This window comes from Acipenser ruthenus, chromosome 34, assembly GCF_902713425.1.
Source record: "Acipenser ruthenus chromosome 34, fAciRut3.2 maternal haplotype, whole genome shotgun sequence".
In the NCBI taxonomy this organism is placed as follows: Eukaryota; Metazoa; Chordata; class Actinopteri; order Acipenseriformes; family Acipenseridae; genus Acipenser; species Acipenser ruthenus.
Genome location: NC_081222.1, coordinates 2,657,241 through 2,677,158, shown reverse-complemented (window position 1 = coordinate 2,677,158; position 19,918 = coordinate 2,657,241). Strand labels below are relative to the sequence as shown.

The window sequence follows — 19,918 nt, the reverse complement described above, 5'->3', positions numbered from 1 at the left end:
AAAGCCTACTGTACAGTATATCAGGGTGCCCTGCGGTTCTCCCAGTGACGGCACGACCGCGTCACTTCAGGCTGATTAATGCAAACAGGCGCTTGCGGGTTTGAATCCTGGTCCAGTTGAGTTGATATGTTAGGAAGCCCACAGGGAGCTCTGTGCTTTCCTTTACATTCCTACGGGTCAGGGAGGGGGGGAATGGATTCAGCAACATTTACTCAGGGATGGGACTCCTATTGCATAGCAGTTTCACCCATTCCAGGTTTTACTACCAGCTTGATTAGCCATATAGGTAACAAGCTCAGGTGTGTCTTATTAAACTCATAGTGAAACCAGGAGTGGATCAACGGGCAAATGGGAGTCTTATTTCCAGGAATGGTTTGCTATGCATTAGGAGTCTCATTGACATGCCTGTTTACTGGGGAGAGACTAGCCAGGCTGAGTTCAGTGGCAGTCCAGTAGCTTAGTATCTTGGCAGGATAGCTGCCTCCCCGTTAGACGAAGCCAAAGAGCAGGTGGAAGCTGTGGGGGAGGGGAGGTGAACCTATTGGATTGAGGTTCGATATAAATCCTTTCCATTCCGATCATTGGACATATTGTTTATCAAAACATTTTTTCTGGCTCCCCCCAACAGTTCTGCAAATATGAATCTCTCCTGAAACTAATTGGAGTGGTTATTAATGTGTTTGTTATAACACTGATTTAAAAATAAATAAATAAATAAAAAATTAGCAACCCTTAATAAATGGCTCTGTGTCAAAATCACTTATAGATTCCGATACAGAATTGTTTTTGTTTTGCCAAAGCTCCAATTACATTCCATTCTCTGAGACTTTTAACCAGAGAATCTATAAACAACCTGCCCACAGCTTTAAGCTTTAGAAAAACTAAAGAGGATACAAGATAAAAAATAAAAAATAAAACAGAAAGGTTATTAAACACCTCGCTGTGTGTTCCAATTTGGAAAGTGTCCACAGTTCCCAGGAGAGATTTAATTCAGAGATCCCGAGCCTTTTAATCTTCTTAATTCCCAATTCTAACAACTTGCAGCATGAGACAGTGAAACAACCAGTGAAATTTAAGGGATTTTTGCCCTTGCTGAAGAAAAACGATCTCTTGCCAACAGCTGACAGAGTACAGCTGTGCAGCTCTGGCTAAAAGTTTTGTATCACCCTACAGAATGAACTCATTTTGCTTCATAAAGTCAAATGAAACCCGCCGAATAATGTTATGTTAACATATTGAATTACATCCCGCTTTGTAGTTTTCCATATACTTCATGAAAAACTGACAAAAATTTAAAAATCTAGCATGAAATACTGTGCTATTATTATGGTTTCCGGTAGACTTTTGCGATATCGTTTTGTAGTTTCTTTGATCACATGATGTATATTAGCTGTATATTATAAGAACATAAGAAGAACATAAGAAAGTTTACAAACAAGAGGAGGCCATTCGGCCCATCTTGCTCGTTTGGTTGTTAGTAGCTTATTGATCCCAGAATCTCATCAAGTAGCTTCTTGAAGGATTCCAGGGTGTCAGCTTCAACAACATTACTGGGGAGTTGGTTCCAGACCCCCACAATTCTCTGTGTAAAAAAAGATTATGGAGGCATGGGCAGAGCAGAGTAAAGCTGGGCACACTTTATTTAAAGGGGAACTTTATTTGTAGCCGTCACAAGGCTGGCTGAGTGGTGACACGTCAGACCCGGAAGAAAACACACAGACAGACGGTGGTGATGAGTGAAACTGAGTGCAATGGCTGCACTCAGTGTTTAATAACCAATAAATAAAAAGGTTGAACAAACAGAAAACAGGACACGGCACTTGCGGCCAAAATAAACAGGTAAACAAAACGAACTAACACACAAAACAAGTGGACGAACATGAACAAGTACCGTGCTGGCACTTTCAGCACGCTGTAGCAGTTGTTATCTAAACTCTAGCTTTTATTTCTCCTTCTCTCTCACCAGTTCTCCACTCACGAACACACAACCCCGAGTGAATGAAACGTGCATCTATTTATACTGTTGTGCTGGGATTCAATTACTAATTAATTATTCACTTGAATCCCAGCACGTGAATTAATTAAGTGTACTCCCGTGACCACACATTACATTTTAACCAGCACATGAAGTGATTTGTGCCATCCTCGGGCCTAAATACAAATCTACATTTTTAAATCACTCGTGTTACACAGACCCATTTATATCCTGTGTACCAATGACTATACACCAACATTTACACACGCAACATACAACATATAACACAAACTACACACAAGGGGGCGTGGCCACATTGCCACAGTAGCTTATTAACTGTTAACAACCACCTTACAAACATTTTCACAAATGCTGTCCATTTTTGGTTACTAGTTAGTTGGTTTATAGGAACCTGTTTATAAACTAATAAAAAAGGACCACCTAAAAAACATTTGCAATATCATTTAGTAGTTTCTTTGATTACATGGTGTTAAGTAAAATATATAAATTGTGTTCATACAGTTTTTTTGTAGGCAGAATCAGATGCCACATGTGCTATATGGATTTTAGATTTCAATCTCAATAAAGAAGAATCAAAGTCAACATGGACTTTTTTTTTTCTTGGTCTTGAGAAATCACATGAAATTGAGGCCTTTCGCCTTTTTCATAGTTCTTCTAACCTCATCTTTTGTGAGTATGATTGATTCCCCGCTGGCAGACCAAGTTCGACAAGAGACAGAAAGCCCAATTCACAACGCTTTCACCCACGAGTTATTTTAAATGCATTATTTGAGGAAAGTTCAAGATGTTCATCAAACACTCCTGGGGTTTTTGTTGTCTTTTTTAACAACACTGAGCGAAATCCCTGCAATGGGTTGGACTGGTGTATTCTGGTCAGAGCTGGTGGTTTGCTTGTTTTCAGCTGGTCGTACTGGTTCAGGAGACTTGGTGTTGGTTTAAGAGCTGGTTAAACTGGTCCAAGTGGAAAGAAAAAAATGAAAATCTCTTTACTGTGAAGTGCGAAAGTTAACTGCTTGTTGTCTACACTACTGTATTTCAGTCAGGAAACTCATGCGAGAGATTATTTAATAAAACAGACTAGACAACACTTCTACATTATGATGATCCAAATATAATGTACTTCAGGTGGGACAAAAATCCTTCAGCTGAGGCAGGAGGCTGTGTGGTCCAGTGGTTAAAGAAAAGGGCTTGTAACCATGAGGTCCCCGGTTCAAATCCCACCTCAGCCACTGACTGACTCACTGTGTGACCCTGAGCAAGTCACTTAACCTCCTAGTGCTCTGTCTTTTGGGTGAGACGTAATTGTAAGTGACTCTGCAGCTTATGTATAGTTCACACACCCTAGTCTCTGTAAATCGCCTTGGATAAAGGCGTCTGCTAAAAGAATAATTAGGTAATACGTTGCCCAGAGTAAACTACCAGGATAGATCATTCAAAAGGTTAATCAATTTAGCAGTATTTTTGCACACTTGTTGTTACCTTATTTTGTATTCATTTATGTATTCTTATTTAACACAGCACTGAAACAGTTTTGATACTGAGATGTAAACGTGTGAAAAAGCACAAATCTGTTCAGAGATATTAAAACAGCAAAAGGTTTAAACATTCAACTACCATGTAAACAATTGATCAGATCAGCGAACACACACTCTCCTTCTGTCGGTTCTTTAAACGCTATTAGGCATAGTCTTACGGCGCTCCATATAGTCTTGTATCGTTCGAAACAAAATGCACACCTGCAAATGTGCCTTCTTTAATTGATGTAGTTGGGGGAAGGTGACGTTAGCATTTCCATTTCCACAGAAAAATTAACAATTATACTTATATTAAAAAAAATGTTAGTTTTGTTTATGTATTTGAAGAACAAAAGTGGGTTGCAATGAGGGGAAAATGCGACTTATTTCCATTAGGTAAGCGATTTCATTTCACTTGTTTTGCGTTTTCTCGCCGGCTGAGGCCGGGTCTTCGAGGAGGGAACCTTTACAAAAATATAACAGTTGTAGTTGTGAAAACACTGACAATGGTGTACAGTCCCAAAAACCTAAGGAGACGCTATACGGTTGGAATCATTATAAAGAATAAATAATTAGAACGGGCACTCAACAATGGACAGACTTTGGGATTTTCCATTAAATGTTTGTAGAAAAAAAAACACACGTTATATTCAACAATAACACGAACTTGCATACAGGGTGTGTACAGGCAGAATTGGACTGTAACGCCAAATCACCACCAAATACAGTACGTCACTACATTTGAATTTGAAAAAATCAGCTTTGGACCATTTAGGAAAACAATCTACGTAGTCAACAGTTAGCAGCTGCAAAAACAGCGAACAATCTACCTCCTTAAATTAAAAGTGTTAATAATGTCTAATCCCCTCTACGAGAGTACCGACACAAAAGTGGTTCACCTTGGAGGGTTCTTTGAACCGCGCAGTGCGTGTTACAAAGCCGGCTGCAATCAAATGTTCCATTTAAAACTAGAGTCTTGTATCCTAATAAAAGCAGCACAACGGACACTGTTCAAACCAAACACGTTACACAGATCGTCCTACGACAGTAGGCGAAATACTACAGACTCGCTCTGTTGCTTATTTCATGCCCTCCAAAAAAGTCCAAAATCCTGTCAAGTCTTGGGCTGCCACCTCAGATGTACAAACAACGGGACCTCTTTTACACGTTTAAACTTTCAGTCTGTGCCCGCCTACTCGTGTAACCCACGATTTAAGTTAATGGGTAAGACTTTTAAAAAATAATTAATTTCACCACCCTACAGTCCAGTGCTGCAGACATGAAGGGGATACGCGTATAGGCGTCTCACACGCGTGGGGCTGCATGTTTTGAACGAGGAAAGAAATTCAAATGTGTTTCCAGCCTATCATCCTCGCTACATACATAATAAATAATCTCAGTACTGCCTTGCTTTTGACTGTGCCTGTCACGGTGGCGTCAGGAAGAGAATATTTTCTTGCCTGAACATAAAATTAATCAAAACCTATTGACTTTTCTACAATGTTGCAGGAACGTTTGACTGGACTCAGGCAGATATCGATCGTGCATCAGATTTGCCAAAAAAAAAAAAACATCATAATAATAATAATAATAATAATAATAATAATAATAATAATAATAATAATAATAATAATAAAGGCACTATATGAATATCAGTACTCTACCTCTACTCAGTTCCAAATAGAACCATGTTTTATCAGTTAGAACTACTTCTTAATAAATAAGAGCCATCGTTTGTTTAAGTTCTGTATACACATTCACGATAGCATGCTGCCGTCTGAACATGGTTAGTTTGCCGTGGAGTCCCCATATACTGTATATTGCCCACATGCGTAACCAGATTGTATTGTGGTTTATACAGTGTAAACACCCTCAGAATATCGTATCGCGTTTTGTTACCATCACAAACGGTGTCCTCAAACACCTAGTTACTTCAGCAACACTCAAATTAGCAAAGAATGACTGTTCAGGGCAGTTAAGTCCAAGTCCCGTCTATGTAAAACGTTTACTTTATTTATTTATTTATTTATTTATTTATTTATTTATTTATTTTACCTCTCTTGCCGGCGGTTCTTCTGGATGCGTTCATCGTTGTTATGAAAATATAGTTTTCTGTTTGTTTGTTTCAAAATCAACATTTAAAATCAACCAGTATACGTCTAATAATCTAACAAGAAATAAAAAAAAGACACTTTCATTTTAACAGCGTTTTAATCTTGTATACGCGGTCAGATTGTTATCTAATAATAATAATAATAATAATAATAATAATAATAATAATAATAATGTCTCACCTCACTTGGTCTGATTCCTAACATCAGCAGTAGGAAGATGGCACTAAATAGATGCATCCTTTAAATACCGGTTCACAAATCACCTTTCGAGTAGTTTTTCTCGGTTTAAACAACCTCTATCGGATCCATTGATCTTGAAGCGGCTTTCTTCATTGTACGTGGAATTTGCACAGGTTTAAGGTCTCAACGCCGGTACAGTCCCTTCGTCTCGAGCCTAGAACACGGGCACCGCCGCTGCCACAGTCGCAGAGCAGGATGAGCGTCCTTATCTAGCTCCTGCTTTTTTTGTTGTTGTTAATTTTCTACGTCCTCAGTCCGTCGCCAAAGACCCTAACGGATCATGATTACAAAATAATGCGTCTCTTTTTTTTTTTTTTTTTTTTAAACGCAGTATTTTCTTCTGCTCTGGATTTGTTTTATATAGCAAAAACGACAACGGGATCAAATCAAAGGTAAGATGGGGTTGTTAAAGAAAGTGATCATTGACAGTCGACCGGCGCTGTCTTTGCATAATCTCGCCGCTAGTGGATGCAAATGTAGCAGCGTGGGTTTACTCGGTGCATGAAAAAGCCTGTCTGACCATTTCCAGTTCCCACAGAAGATTAATGTTATCCTCACCTGAACGTCCCACCGTTTGTTTTCAATAGGAATAATGGAGTCTGCTCGAGTGAAAATCGGCAGTATCGCAGTTACAGGCCAATGAAATACCCCAATGCAAAACTAAAACAGTAGCCTATTAATTACAATTATTACCTTATGCAATGTAAATTACAAAGAAGACCTACGTCAAAATTGTATTATACGGATTTCCTCTGATAAATATTTGCGCACTATGCATTTTTCATTCGGATGTATGCAGTGATGCACTAGGCGCATAGTATATGCATAGCATATACGCACCACTCCTGGTTTTGTAAGCGTTTTGAAGCGTTTTATTTTTTCCTAAGATTGTGAGCTTTGCCATTGTCAATGTAGTGAAATAATAATAATAATAATAATAATAATAATAATAATAATAATAATAATTATTATTATTATTATTATTATTATTATTATTATTATTATTATTTTTGTTTTATTTAGGGGGTGAAATGCATCCCATATCCCTAATTTATTCTCAAACAGGTGCAACTCTCCAGCAAAGTTCTGGAATGGGTTCATTAGAACCTTTCTAGAACGTGTCAGATTCTGAGTTTACTCTCAGCAAATACAACCCTCTTATCTGTTAAGCGGAAACCCCGTATTATACAAGATGGGTTCTTTTTAGAACTTCAACACAATTCTGATTCTATACAGGATGCCCAACCAGATTTTAGTAGTACAGCTATGGCCAAAACTTTTGCATCACTTTAACTCATTTTGCATGTAGCACAAGCATCCTGACTGCAGCGCGTGAAAGCACGCCTGTATGAAGGATGCTGCATCTTTCTTAAGGCTAGGTTAGTAGTAACAGTATTCAAACAGGAGAAACGCAGGTCAGCCAGCATGGATTGTTCAATAGTGTGTTACCAAGAGTATCTGTAAGTCAGCAAAATGCATGCATGCGCCCACTATAGCTTTGCATAAATAATAAATACATACTGCATGCATGCATACATAAATACAAAGGGATTAATACATTTTGTATACATTTTGCAGAATAGAATTTGAATTCTATAGGGATCTTGTCTGAGGTGTGCCGAATTATTCACTTGGAGCAGGAGGGCTGTGTTTGATAAATCGAAACCTTTTGCATAATAGGAACTGTAACTAATGACTGTCAGAAAGGCAAAGCTTAGCTGTTGCGTGCAGCGCGGCGCATAATTCCTGTTTCATTGTGAAGTCAAACACCCCAAGCTGTCTGGCAATGGCTTAATTACAGCTTTGATCAGGATAAATCGGAATAAAACCGCTGCCCGGATCTCTAAATGAGCTGACTCAATGAGCCAATCCGCTCTGTAGCAGGACAATTCATTTTATCACTTGACTAATTTTTACCGGCTTCCAGTTTTATTATTATTTTTTATCAATTAATTTTTTTTCTTGGGATGTAACCAGTCATGTATTGTGAGCCATTCTCTCTCCTCTCATGTTCTCGCTCTGTGCTCCCAACAGATTTTGGTAAAGAGGGTTATTTCAGTTTTAATAAAAACTACTCGCCTATTTTTTTTTTTTTTTATTCCCTTTGATCATATCAGCTTTTATGAACTTGGCTGGCTGGTGCGGGGCTGTTATCAAAATCAGCTGGCAGAAAAGGCATCACAGAATTAAAGGTGTCTCTACCGCTTCTCATTTGGGGAATATGGTGTTTATCCACTTTTCATTTAAGCAATGAAGTGTTTACTTGCTCCTGCTGTCCTGTGATCAGCAAATCCTGGCTATTCCAAGGTTTAAAGCTAAGGCACGTTCCAATTTGTTATATGAAGTGACTCGGGTGCATGTATTGATGGACAGAATCTCTTCCTGATTAACCCTTTAACCCACAATTCTGCACGACCTCCACACCTGACCTGTAATCTAAAGACATCTCTGCACACCCTTAGTGCCTACCACGCCACTGCCCGACGTGGACACCAAACAGGATGGTTTGCCCACTTAATTTTAGCACCACTGCACTGGTAAGGGGTACCTCAGTTCTCTTCTGTGTTATTGCTTTCGCAAAGCAAGACCACCAATGGAAACAAAATTAGGATGGGAGGCACAAGCTGAGACCACCAGACTGAGACGCAGTTGAAACCACGATCTGAAGGGACGGAGAAGTAAATTAGCCTGATTGTGGATTTAGATCACCGGTAATAGATCACGTTCCGTCATGTAATATTCCCTGCTTGTTTGAGATCCCTTGTGAAGCTCAAAGACGTATCCAGAGACGGGTTTAGCATAAAGAGCAATCACATGTATTGGGTCGAGGTTAATGGGTTCCTCAGGGAACTCCTTGCTATTTAAACACATGCCCAGCCCCTGGCAATGACACTGCTTGTATTACTGCAGAATGGGGTTTCCATAGCCTTCCACCAGTCCCCAGCTTGTTTTGTTATTAGGTTTACCCTAGTTTGCCATGCTTATGAATGTGTGTTGCTATACCTCGCTATTCTTCACAATGCTTACCTATGCTTCACCGTGCTTTCACTGTGATTTCATTGCACCTTGCTACGCTTTCACTATGGTAAACTTGTTTTAGGGTATATATGTGAATGTGAAATCAAATAATCTAATAGTTGTTTGTTCTCGTGAGCTTTACGTCTATGCCAGGCTTGGAAACGCCATAGCAATTACCATACGAATTTCTTTTATACAGCGTCCTTCGTGTGCAAGCATCCCAGGACGCATTACAAAAACAAACATCAAGCCAAAAGAGCTCCAAACTGCTCGGTAGTGAAATATCAAATCAGAGAACATAGAATGAAAAACACTGCCAGACTCAGCATTCCGGATGGAATTTAGAAGCGAGTTCCAGAGTGAAGGAGATGGAACCCTAAAAACCCTCGCAGATTTGCACAAACGTGTTTTAAAAGGTATGCAGTTTAATACAATATAATACAGGACAACACAGGTGTGATTAACGGAATGCCTTTCCCCGAAGACACAGGGATGCTTGAACAGAGTATCGCGATGCAGGGAAACACACAGGTGCAAACTGCGGGAGAAGGTGGTGCACGTCATTCGCGTTCTGCCAGGCTTAGAAAACCCAGTACAATGCCATCATTTTGATTAATATAGCACCTTTCCCTAACAGTAACATTAGCAGATGAACAGTAAAGGTCTTTGCTGTCAGTTTAGCATTGACTGCTGTCAGCAAGGATACCTGCCCTTCAATCCAACACAAAGGGTTTTGTTTTGTTAACCTATGAGGGGCTGCTTTGTGTGCCAGCTTTTCAAAGCAAAAGCAATTATTTGCTGGATTTTACACAACTGGATGAGGCTTTGAGGGCCAGTGGTATTTTTTTTTTCCAACATCGTGCAGCCGGTTAAATTAAGATTTCCGGATCTGAAAAATACAAGGGTGGTTTAATTGGCTTGCGCTATCAATCAGCCTTTCCTGTGAATGCTTAAATAACTGTTCTCATTCGAAGGCAAAGGGACAATTCTGCAGTCAAGCATGGTGTCTGCGGACCTGTGTGGAACGTAGCATATAAAAAAAAATGTATGCAGTTCGGTTTCATTCTCCTACCCTTAATTGGCTTCAGTACAAATTTCACGCCTCTCCTTTCAGTGCTTTGGTTTGTAGAATGGAAATGTCACTTGAAAGAAAATGTGTTGGTTATGTTAAACCAGTTTTCTGGCAGTGACTTTGGCACAAGTAGAGTTGCTAAGGTAACTTTAAAATGATGAATGATAAAGCGTGTGCAGAAATGTTTGGGGAAGGAACACAGGGCAAACAATTAACCACAGTGACCTTGTAAAAGAGAGTAGTTAGCGGTTGGTTGCACTTGAATAGAGTAATAGCTGAATAACTCATTTATATTGATAATTAGCAAGATAACAAAAACAGACGTGTATACTCTGAGCCTACTGTAGTATAAATACCAGGCATGGAGGTGACACAGAGAAGCTTCCAATACCTCCAGGATCATCGTGGACCATCGGTGAATCAGTCTGAGGGCTCTCTCCAGAGGTTCAGGCAATCTGATCAGTTGTCTATCTCTGTTAATACTAGCGGCACATATTCTGAACAATAGCTTTCAATTCAGAATGTAATGTGGGTATTTGGATAATAAATGGTAAACATTATTAAAATTTGAAACATCGTCTAGTCTCATCCTTATAGCGTAACAAAGTAGTTAATTCCAGATTTACCTTCTTTAATAAACCTTACAAGTTAACTAAACAAACTCTGAGTAGCCATCTTCTTCATGTTGCATGGTTAAAACATCTAAATGGATTAAATACTTTCTTAATGATTCGTGAATTTGTGAATATTCCATTAATATGCATTGTAATTTCTCTCTTTTGGGTGTGAGACTGCTAAAATTTAGATCAAAAAGTTAAAAAATGAAGTGTCTCTGTATGAAAGAGACTTGCCATGTCTGTTGATTGGCCTGTCTGCAGATATACGGGTCACCGCAGTGTTCTCTGTTCTGGCCATCAAATTTCAAAGGAAATATTTAACAGTGTGTCCTTCTGCTGCCACACATTTTCTGTAAAGCAAGATGGCACAGTGCTGTTCTGGGTTAGCTTTTGCGTTGGCCTTAGGGTTAGGGTTAGGGATGGCGTTAGGGTTAGCGTTTGCATTAGGGTTGGTGTTGGGGTTAGGGGTAGGGTTGGGGTTAGGGTTAGCGTTAGCTTTAGGGTTGGGGTTAGCGTAAGCTTTAGGGTTGGGGTTAGCGTTAGCTTTAAGGTTGGGGATACGGCTAGCTTTAGGTTTAGCGTTGGCTTTAGGGTTGGGGTTAGCATTAGCGTTAGCATTGGGGTTAGCGTTAGCTTTAGAGTTGGGGCTAGAGTTAGCATTAGCGTTAGGGTTAGGTCTCCTGTAAATAAAGCAACAGGTGCTGTAAAATGTTTGCACCAACATAGACTGCTCTGCAGGGTTGTATTTAAAGCCATACTGGAAATGAAAAGTTAATCTGCATGATGATCAGAGGAGCCGTGAAATACGTTTCTGAAGATGCTAATAACCTAACAAAGATATGCAAACTGAACAATGGAGTGTGTCCCAAAACCAAAGCGAGTCACTCAACATGAACCATGCAATTTAGGAAAAGAGTCATTCGAGACTGTGCAGCTGCATCGATTTGCCTCTCTGCTCCCCGGTTATTCTATAAAATCTGCATTTCTGAGCTGTCTGTAGCCTTTTCGGGGAGTGTGCTGTTTGAGTCATTTCAATAAGCAGGGCAATTAGTCACATGTGCACTTACAGAAACTCAAAAGAGCTGCTAATTGGCTATTAAACACCATCATTTTCTTCTCAAATTAGCAGCTAAACCGCGGTGAGCAATGCTATCGTTTCGAAGCAGAGACAAAAAGAGGAGTATAATTAGTTTCGGATTTAAGTGCTGACTGTCTGACTGTATTGTGATAGAGTTGAATCTTGCTTAAGCAAAGTCAGGCTTGTGGGACTGAATCATTTCTAACTACTGTACTAACTAGTAGTGTAGGAATACTTGAGTAAGACAACAGTTTAACTGCTGTGCTGGAACTGCATTGTAAGTTAGAGAAAATTCAGTACTTGGAAATGCTTGCAATATTTCGCTTTCTCACTGCCACCTTTAGTGGGGTAAAATGAAGTAAAATATATCTTTATGTTCAACTGTGAGGATTATGAAGTCTTTTTTCCGAGTTTTGGTATTAATGCATAAGTCCGGCATTTTATTGGATTTATTTTTTCTTTCTCGCATACTTTTGCAAAAATGCTCACGAGTTAACAGTAGGTAGACAAGTTAGATAAGTTAACAGGCAGTGTGTAGGGTGTCTCTTATTGTTGCGAGACTTGTCATCTGGTCTAGTTTGGGTGAGGAGACTGCAAAGCAATCACGTTCTTTACACGAGATGATATCTGTACACAGGATACAGGAGGCTGTGTGGTCCACTGGTTAAAGAAAGGGGCTTGTAACCAGAAGGTCCCCGGTTCAAATCCCACCTCAACCACTGACTCATTGTAAATGACTCTGCAGCTGATGCATAGTTCACACACCCTAGTCTCTGTAAGTCGCCTTGGATAAAGGCGTCTGCTAAATAAACAAAATAATAAGATGTACTGGAATTTTAGTACAGGGAGGTTAGAAAACTTATCAAAAAAGCGTAGAAAAAAGGACTATAAAAGGAAACACTGTGACCTCGACAAGCAAACACTGGCTCATAGTGTTCCCCCAAGCGGTCTCATGAAGCACTTGAATAATCTTGCTTGTGGGGTGGCCTGGAAATAAGCCAGCGAGCAACACTGGATCTGTTCTTGTTGAAATAAACAGTACCCGTTGGGCACTGGCATGGGCCGTTTAAAGCTCCAGATGCCGAGAGCTTTTATTCAAATCTTTTACGTTGATGAATCTTGCTGCTCAGGAAAGGTGTCTGGGACAGAGTCGCAGTGTGGCAAAGCTTCCCTCAGCATTTCCCCACCACGAACATTTATCTTAGGAGGGTGAGAGAGGGAGGGAGCAGTTCAGTCTCCATGCCTCAAGCCTGCCCTGGACTGGAGGGAGCACCCTTTCTCTTGGGGGGTGAGGGAGAGAGCAGTTCAGTCTCCATGCCTCAAGCCTGCCCTGGACTGGAGGGAGCACCTTTTCTCATGGGGGGTGAGGGAAAGAGCAGTTCAGTCTCCATGCCTCAAGCCTGCCCTGGAATGGAGGGGGCACCCTTTCTCTTGGGGGGTGAGGGAGAGAGCAGTTCAGTCTCCATGCCTCAAGCCTGCCCTGGACTGGAGGGAGCACCTTTTCTCTTGGGGGGTGAGAGAAAGAGCAGTTCAGTCTCCATGCCTCAAGCCTGCCCTGGAATGGAGGGGGCACCCTTTCTCTTGGGGGGTGAGGGAGAGAGCAGTTCAGTCTCCATGCCTCAAGCCTGCCCTGGACTGGAGGGAGCACCTTTTCTCTTGGGGGGTGAGGAAGAGAGCAGTTCACTCCATGCCTCAAGCCTGCCCTGGACTGGAGGGAGCACCCTTTCTCTTAGGGGTGAGCAGTTGAGTCTCCAGTCCTGGGTTTCATAAATATCCTTGTTCAGCTATTATTATTGGAATGGCAAGGTTCTGGGACTAAATCTCAGAAATTCAACCTTCAGTCACTCCCTTTGGGCTTTATACAAAATAGATTCAAAAAGCTGCAACATGTATACATGACCACATGACTTTGATTGAGCCCAAGTTCTCCATGTTCATGATCACTCGGAAATTAATTAGGACCGCCTTCTTTAATAAATTCTAGTTTAGCACAGACCCTTAATGGATCGTTCGGAGTCGACATTTTTCTTATTTCGAATAATGACGTTGCTCTTTAAAGACAAGAAAAAAGGGGACACACAGATTCTGTTAAGGACAGCTGTCGAAAACACTGATCACAATTGCGATGTCCTATTTAGAGGCCCAGGTAACAGAACTAGGGTAGTCACAATTTGCCAGTCAGCGAGCAGAGCTGAAATTCTCCTAACTCGGACTGACTTGTGACCTGAATGCAGTCAAGCAGTAGTTTTTGCAGCTGAAACTTTTTCCTTTTTGCAGTGCTGTCTAAAGCAAACCCATTTCTGTAATTCAGTACTGTTTGTTTGTGCGTGCAATGAAAACACAGCTTGTTATAAAAACGACTAGGACAAACCCTAAATTAAACTTCAGATTCGTTTTCGGTCACTAGTTTTGTAGCGTTGCATTGCAGGGATAGAGGAGTAAGGGTGGGAGGGGGGCTTGGCCCTACACACTACAGTCTGAGTCTCAAAGATGTGTTCTGTTATAAGCATGATTAGTAGTATTGAAATAATACAGCACTGTTTCCGTTTAGTGTATTTGGTGGAGGTGGGTGCACAGCGGAAATGCTCTGTGGACAATAAAGCTACCTATTTGGGCTGTGCCTTCAAATGGAGCTTCTTGATTGCTGAATGAAAGTTCTGAGGTGTAAAAAAAAATCCCCAAATTGGGGACAAATGTGTGTTCTGTTTGCATGGGACACCAGTTTTGCCTCCCCCTGTGTGGTCCAGTGGTTAAAGAAAGGGGCTTGTAACCAGGAAGTTCCTGGTTCAAATCCCACCTCAGCCACTGACTCATTGTGTGACCCTGAGCAAGTCACTTAACCTCCTTGTGCTCCATCTTTAAGGTGAGACATAATTGTAAGTGACTCTGCAGCTGATGTATAGTTCACACACCCTAGTCTCTGTAAGTCGCCTTGGATAAAGGCGTCTGCTAAATAAACAAATAATAATAACCCGTAAGAACTTACGCGCACACCCTATTTGTTTCTTGCTATTAACGTTTTAAGATTGGTGAAAATGGAGGCAAACAAAAGTAAATCTAATTTGCATGCTTCTTAAATGCTGTGTAATGGGAGCGCACATTACAAGAAGCGTCCTCTCATCTGGACAGCAGCGCTGAAGAGCACCATCAAGGGTAGATGATGATGATGATGATGATGATGATGATGCTGATGCAGCAGTCATTGCTGTTTTGACAGGGGGTCTGGCTTCTGATGGAAGTACAGTATAAAGAACACAAGAGCCGAGCTCCACAGGGGATATAGAGCTTGTAAAGAAAATTACAGCGAAATTCTTTCATATCCAGAGAGAACATTTCGATCATATTTCCAGGAGGCAGCAATCGTTTTTACCATAATGCGGCTGAGCATGAGTAAAGAAAGAAAGAGAGGGAGAAAGAGACGGGGACAGAGGCAATCATCTTCTCTGGAGCACAGGGGGAAGGAATGGGAATTAAGAATAGACCATGCATAGCATATCATATTTCAAATCTTACTTTATCTTGTGTCTTATAGGTTTTCTGCATGAACATTTATTTTGTTTGTTCGTTTATTTCTGGAAGAAGCCTACAGGCATTTTTAATATTACGAGTCATTATTTATGTATGTTTCTCCCCGCGGAATTACTTAAGGCTTTTCAATTTTCTGTATGGATTTGCATCCTTCGCTATCCTGGAGATTTTTTGGTTCTTCGTCTGCTTTTTTTGTTGTGTGAGGTCTGTTTTGCATGCAGATGCATTTGAAGTAATGTACTTTAGATGGATGTACAGCTATGGCCAAAAGTTTTGCATCACCTAGAATTTTAGGATTGAGAGGAGCATTACTTAGATCTTTTATTTAACATCATGTAATCAAAGAAACTACAAAATGATATTGCAAGTGTCTACTGGAAGCCATAACAGTAGTACAGTATTTCATGTTAGATTTTGAAATGTCACATATATACAGAGCGGTATGAAATTCAATATGTTAACATAACATTATTCAGCAGGTTTCATTCGACTTCATGAAGCAAAATGAGTTCATTCTCTCTGGTGATGCACAACCTTTGGCCATAGCTGTAAGTCTACAGAGCAGGAATTGAATAAGTTCTCAGAAGCAACAGTTTCTATTGGTTTAAAAAAGATTAATACAGTATCCTAAAAGCTTCCCTCTTCTCTGAGCCAGTGGTGAACAGAAAGAGAAACAAGGCTCTTACACGCTCTGAACAGCCTCCATCTGCTCCATGCTTGTGGAACAAAGAAAGAGAAAGGGAGGCTCTTAGACTCTAGTAACAGCCTCTCTGTGCCGGTATTGCAGAGGAAGAGAAAGAAAGGCTATTGTGCTCTCTTAACAGCTTCCCTCTGCTGTGTCCTGGTGCAACAGAGACAGAAAGGCTCTTGTACTCTCTTAACAGCCTCCCTCTGCTGTGTGCTGGTGCAACAGAGAAAGAAAGGCTCTTATACTCTCTTAACAGCCTCCCTCTGCTGTGTGCTGGTGCAACAGAGACAGAAAGGCTCTTGTACTCTCTTAACAGCCTCCCTCTGCTGTGTGCTGGTGCAACAGAGAAAGGATCTATTATTCACTTAGCAGTCTGAGCCCTTTTACTCTATGAAGAGCATCCCTCAGCTCCACTTCCTTGAGCCACGAAGAAAAGTGAGCTGAATCAGAGCTTGCTTTGACAAGCTTGTAAATGCACTTTTAGAAGGGTGAATTGTCCTCAGCGAGGTTACGGAAGGATATGGAGAGTGAAATGGTGCTTACGGTAAAGCAAATAAAACTTATGACGCGCAGGGCAGTTGCAGCCCTAATGGAGGCTGTTCTTTAGACGAAACTAAAAGAGCTTTCTCCTTGGTTTTCTTAATAATAATGTTGCCATACACAGTGTACAGCATCTAGATGAAATGCATGCAGGCTTTTACTGGACACAATAACACAAGGCCACATCCCATTACCTTTCCCTGCATTGAAAAGGGACTAGAAAAAGAAAGGAGATCCTTTTATGAACCCTGTCTGTCTCTTAGTCTTTTCTTTGATGTGCAGCCGATGCATTCCTCTGTCGTATAGCCTTTATCTGCAGTAGATGCTCAGTTTGTTTCTGATTCTTTTGTTTATTTTGCAAGCTGGATCATTTATTTAAAAAGACCACATGCTTTCTATCCTTGTGTAGTAATAATAATAAAAAATACTGCACTTCTACCACTACTACGACTACCAATATTATAAAATGTGAAAAAATATTTTAAAAAAATTATATTTCATAAGCTTATGTTGCAGCAAAAGCAAATAGCAAGAAGATACAGTTAAACAGAAGCGCACTGTTTTGCACACACACACACACAACAAGCTAACTGTGTGTGGAACGCAACAACTAGGCTATGAGAAAACAAAAGGGATACAATAATACCATCTTTATAGTTACAGTACTAGTATCAGTAATACTTCTCATCTAGGTAATAGTGAATTTCCTGTGTTTGAGACAGTTAAAATGATCTGTTGGTACCAAATCTAATAATAATAATAATAATAATAATAATAATAATAATAATAATAATACATTTTAGTCACACACAAACTTCATGTTGAATTGTGTGTAACAGAATTTCATTTTTTTCATTATTATTGTTATTATTATTTATTAATAATAATAATAATAATAATAATAATAATAATAATAATAATAATAATAATACCATTTCGATTTTGAAAACATGCCCTATAAAACTATAGGTTTACATTTTATTGAAGGCATCGCCATTCTTCTATCAGACTGGGACTTCATCATTTTTATTAATTATGTTAGTGTATGTCTTGACATGTGTTGATTTAAGTGACATTTAAGAAATTCAGCTTCCTAAAATAGGCCAAATGATTGGTTGGCAATAATAATAATAATAATAATAATAATAATAATAATAATAATAATAATAATAATAATACATTTTATTTGTCTGTTTATGCCCTTGGTACTGCAGTACATCAGCATCCTGGATGAGAGGAAAATTGAAGTTAATTGCCATTGACTGGTACTCAATTGTAAAGGTGAGGGAAGGACAGCATTTCTTGTTTTCAAATCAACGCATTAATGAATGGATTTATTGAATACCTACCGATTTTCAAATACTTCTGAAAGTCAGTTACGAGTATCAGCTCACACCTACTAAAAATAAACAACGACTAAATCCGTTGACCCTGTCTGTATTAAATTCTGATTTCCCTGACTATTACTAAACAAGGCTGCCAGGGAAGGTATTTTTTTTTCTCTTTTAGTACTTCCTGTCATTAAGGGATACATGACCTGCTGCTGGCAGACTGAATTGAGACATGCTGGGAAAGAGAACTGAAAAAACACAAGAAAAAAAACCATACAAAGGGACAAAACTAGTGAGCCAACAAAAGAGAGGCCAGGAGTCCTCCAGAGCGTTACCAAGGAAACCACAATTTAGAATAACACTAGAAACCCTTAACTCTGTTCTTTCTTAGTTGGGCAGACATGCAAATCTGATACACTTTTACACACACAAGCATCTTCACCCATTAAGTACCAAAAAAATCAGCACACAGGCTGTATTTATGTCACCTGATCCGTTACATTTAGATTTAACTTTTGTGGTTCACAAACTTAGAGTAAGTTATATCATAATAATATAGTTAGAGAGATTTTAAATAACAGGTAGATGCCAGTTAACATTGTTTTTTTTTTTTTTTACATTTTTGTACACTGCAGTTATACCTCCTTTCACACCTATGTATGTATATAAATCATCCAGTAATGCAAGATTAAAAAAAAAAAAATATATATATATATATATATATATATATATATATATATATATATATATATATATATATATATATATTTTATCCTAAAGAGTCAAGCTAGACCAGTGAACCTGAATCATCTCTGTAGCCAGCCTTGGCAAAGCTAAGTGATGTATTCTTTCTGAAGAACTGCAATAAATTGAATGTGTTTTTTTTTTTTTTTTTTTGCTTGACCTGACTTAAGCATTAGCGAGATGCTGAAGGAGGGAGCAAGCTGAAGAAACACACTAAAAGTACAATAGCCAGTCTGGTCTGCTGTGTTAGCGCTGAAGTGTGCAACAGAACATTAACCCGAACGATACCTGATAGAGTTAGACCTAAAACTGTGCTAATATTGCTCACAAATATTGGTTATAGTGGAGTTGGTTGCACATACGTTAACGTCGCACTTTAAATTTGTCCATGCAACTTGAATACCGCTTATCCAGTTGTTCTGAAACTTGGTATTAACATTATGAAGCAGAATTTTTTTTAGTGTCCGATATGATGAGTCTCTCTGTCTGTACATCTGTCTGTCTCATGATTTCATTACAGACTCTTAAGTAAAGGGCTGACTGTCTGAAATGAAGCGGCTGGTTCACAGAGAGAGATTTCTCTTTGTGTGGCTCCCAGCTGAGACTGTTCCGTGGACGCAGTGAGAGAGATTTCTCTTTGCGTGGCTCCCAGCGGAGACTGTGATGGGGACGCAGTGCATTAAGCAGGGTTATCTGCATTTAGGAAGGAAATTCCTGTCGTCAATCTAGATTTAAAAGAGAGAGCGAGTCGACTCGCCTTGCCTCAACCTTCAGCATGTCGATATTCACTTTCACAAAGTACAGCTCTGGCCAAAAGTTTTGCATCACCCTATAGAATGAACTAATTTTGAATCTTGAAGTCGAATGAAACCTGTTGAATAGTGTTACGTTAACATATTGAATTGCATACCGCTTTGTAGTTTTCCATATATATTACGAAAAACTGACAAAAAATGAAGAATTTGACATTTTGAAATCTAATAAGAAAGAGTACTATACTCCTATTAAGGCTTTGGGTAGACTTTTGCGATATTTTGTAGTTTCTTTGATTACATGATGTTAAATAAAAGATTATGTTCATATAGTTTTTTTAAAATTTTTTATTATGTCCTAAATCCTAAAATTCTAGGAGATGCAATACTTTTGGCTATTGCTGTACATATTCCCAGACCCCTATGCTACGTATCCATTTAGAGACCAAGGCATGGACACCACATGTGCACCCATCTGCTCTTGTCACAAGGAGCTGTTGAGCTGATGCGTCAGTTAATCAGTTCTAAAACCACAGATGACTCTCGTTTACAGGGGTGAGCCTGGCATCCACTGAGTGTTCGTAAAGAGCAGTTGTGCAGTAATTCATAGTGCCATCAACCTTTTTACTATAGTAAAAGCATAGCAAAGTGTAATAAAGCAGAGTGAAAGCATGGTAAAGCCCAGG

The 19,918-nt window shown here is 39.5% G+C and overlaps 1 protein-coding gene across 1 annotated transcript in view; it reads right to left on the bottom strand.

The window, feature by feature from the left end:
• LOC117962641 (noelin-2-like) overlaps positions 1–6,424 on the bottom strand; it is a 109,490-nt gene extending 103,066 nt beyond the window's left edge. The window contains exon 1 of the mRNA XM_059007006.1: positions 5,805–6,424. Within this exon, the coding sequence (XP_058862989.1) occupies positions 5,805–5,861 (57 nt within the window). The 5' untranslated portion in view covers positions 5,862–6,424. The remainder of the gene's footprint in view (positions 1–5,804) is intronic.
• Positions 6,425–19,918: the final 13,494 nt, after the last annotated feature.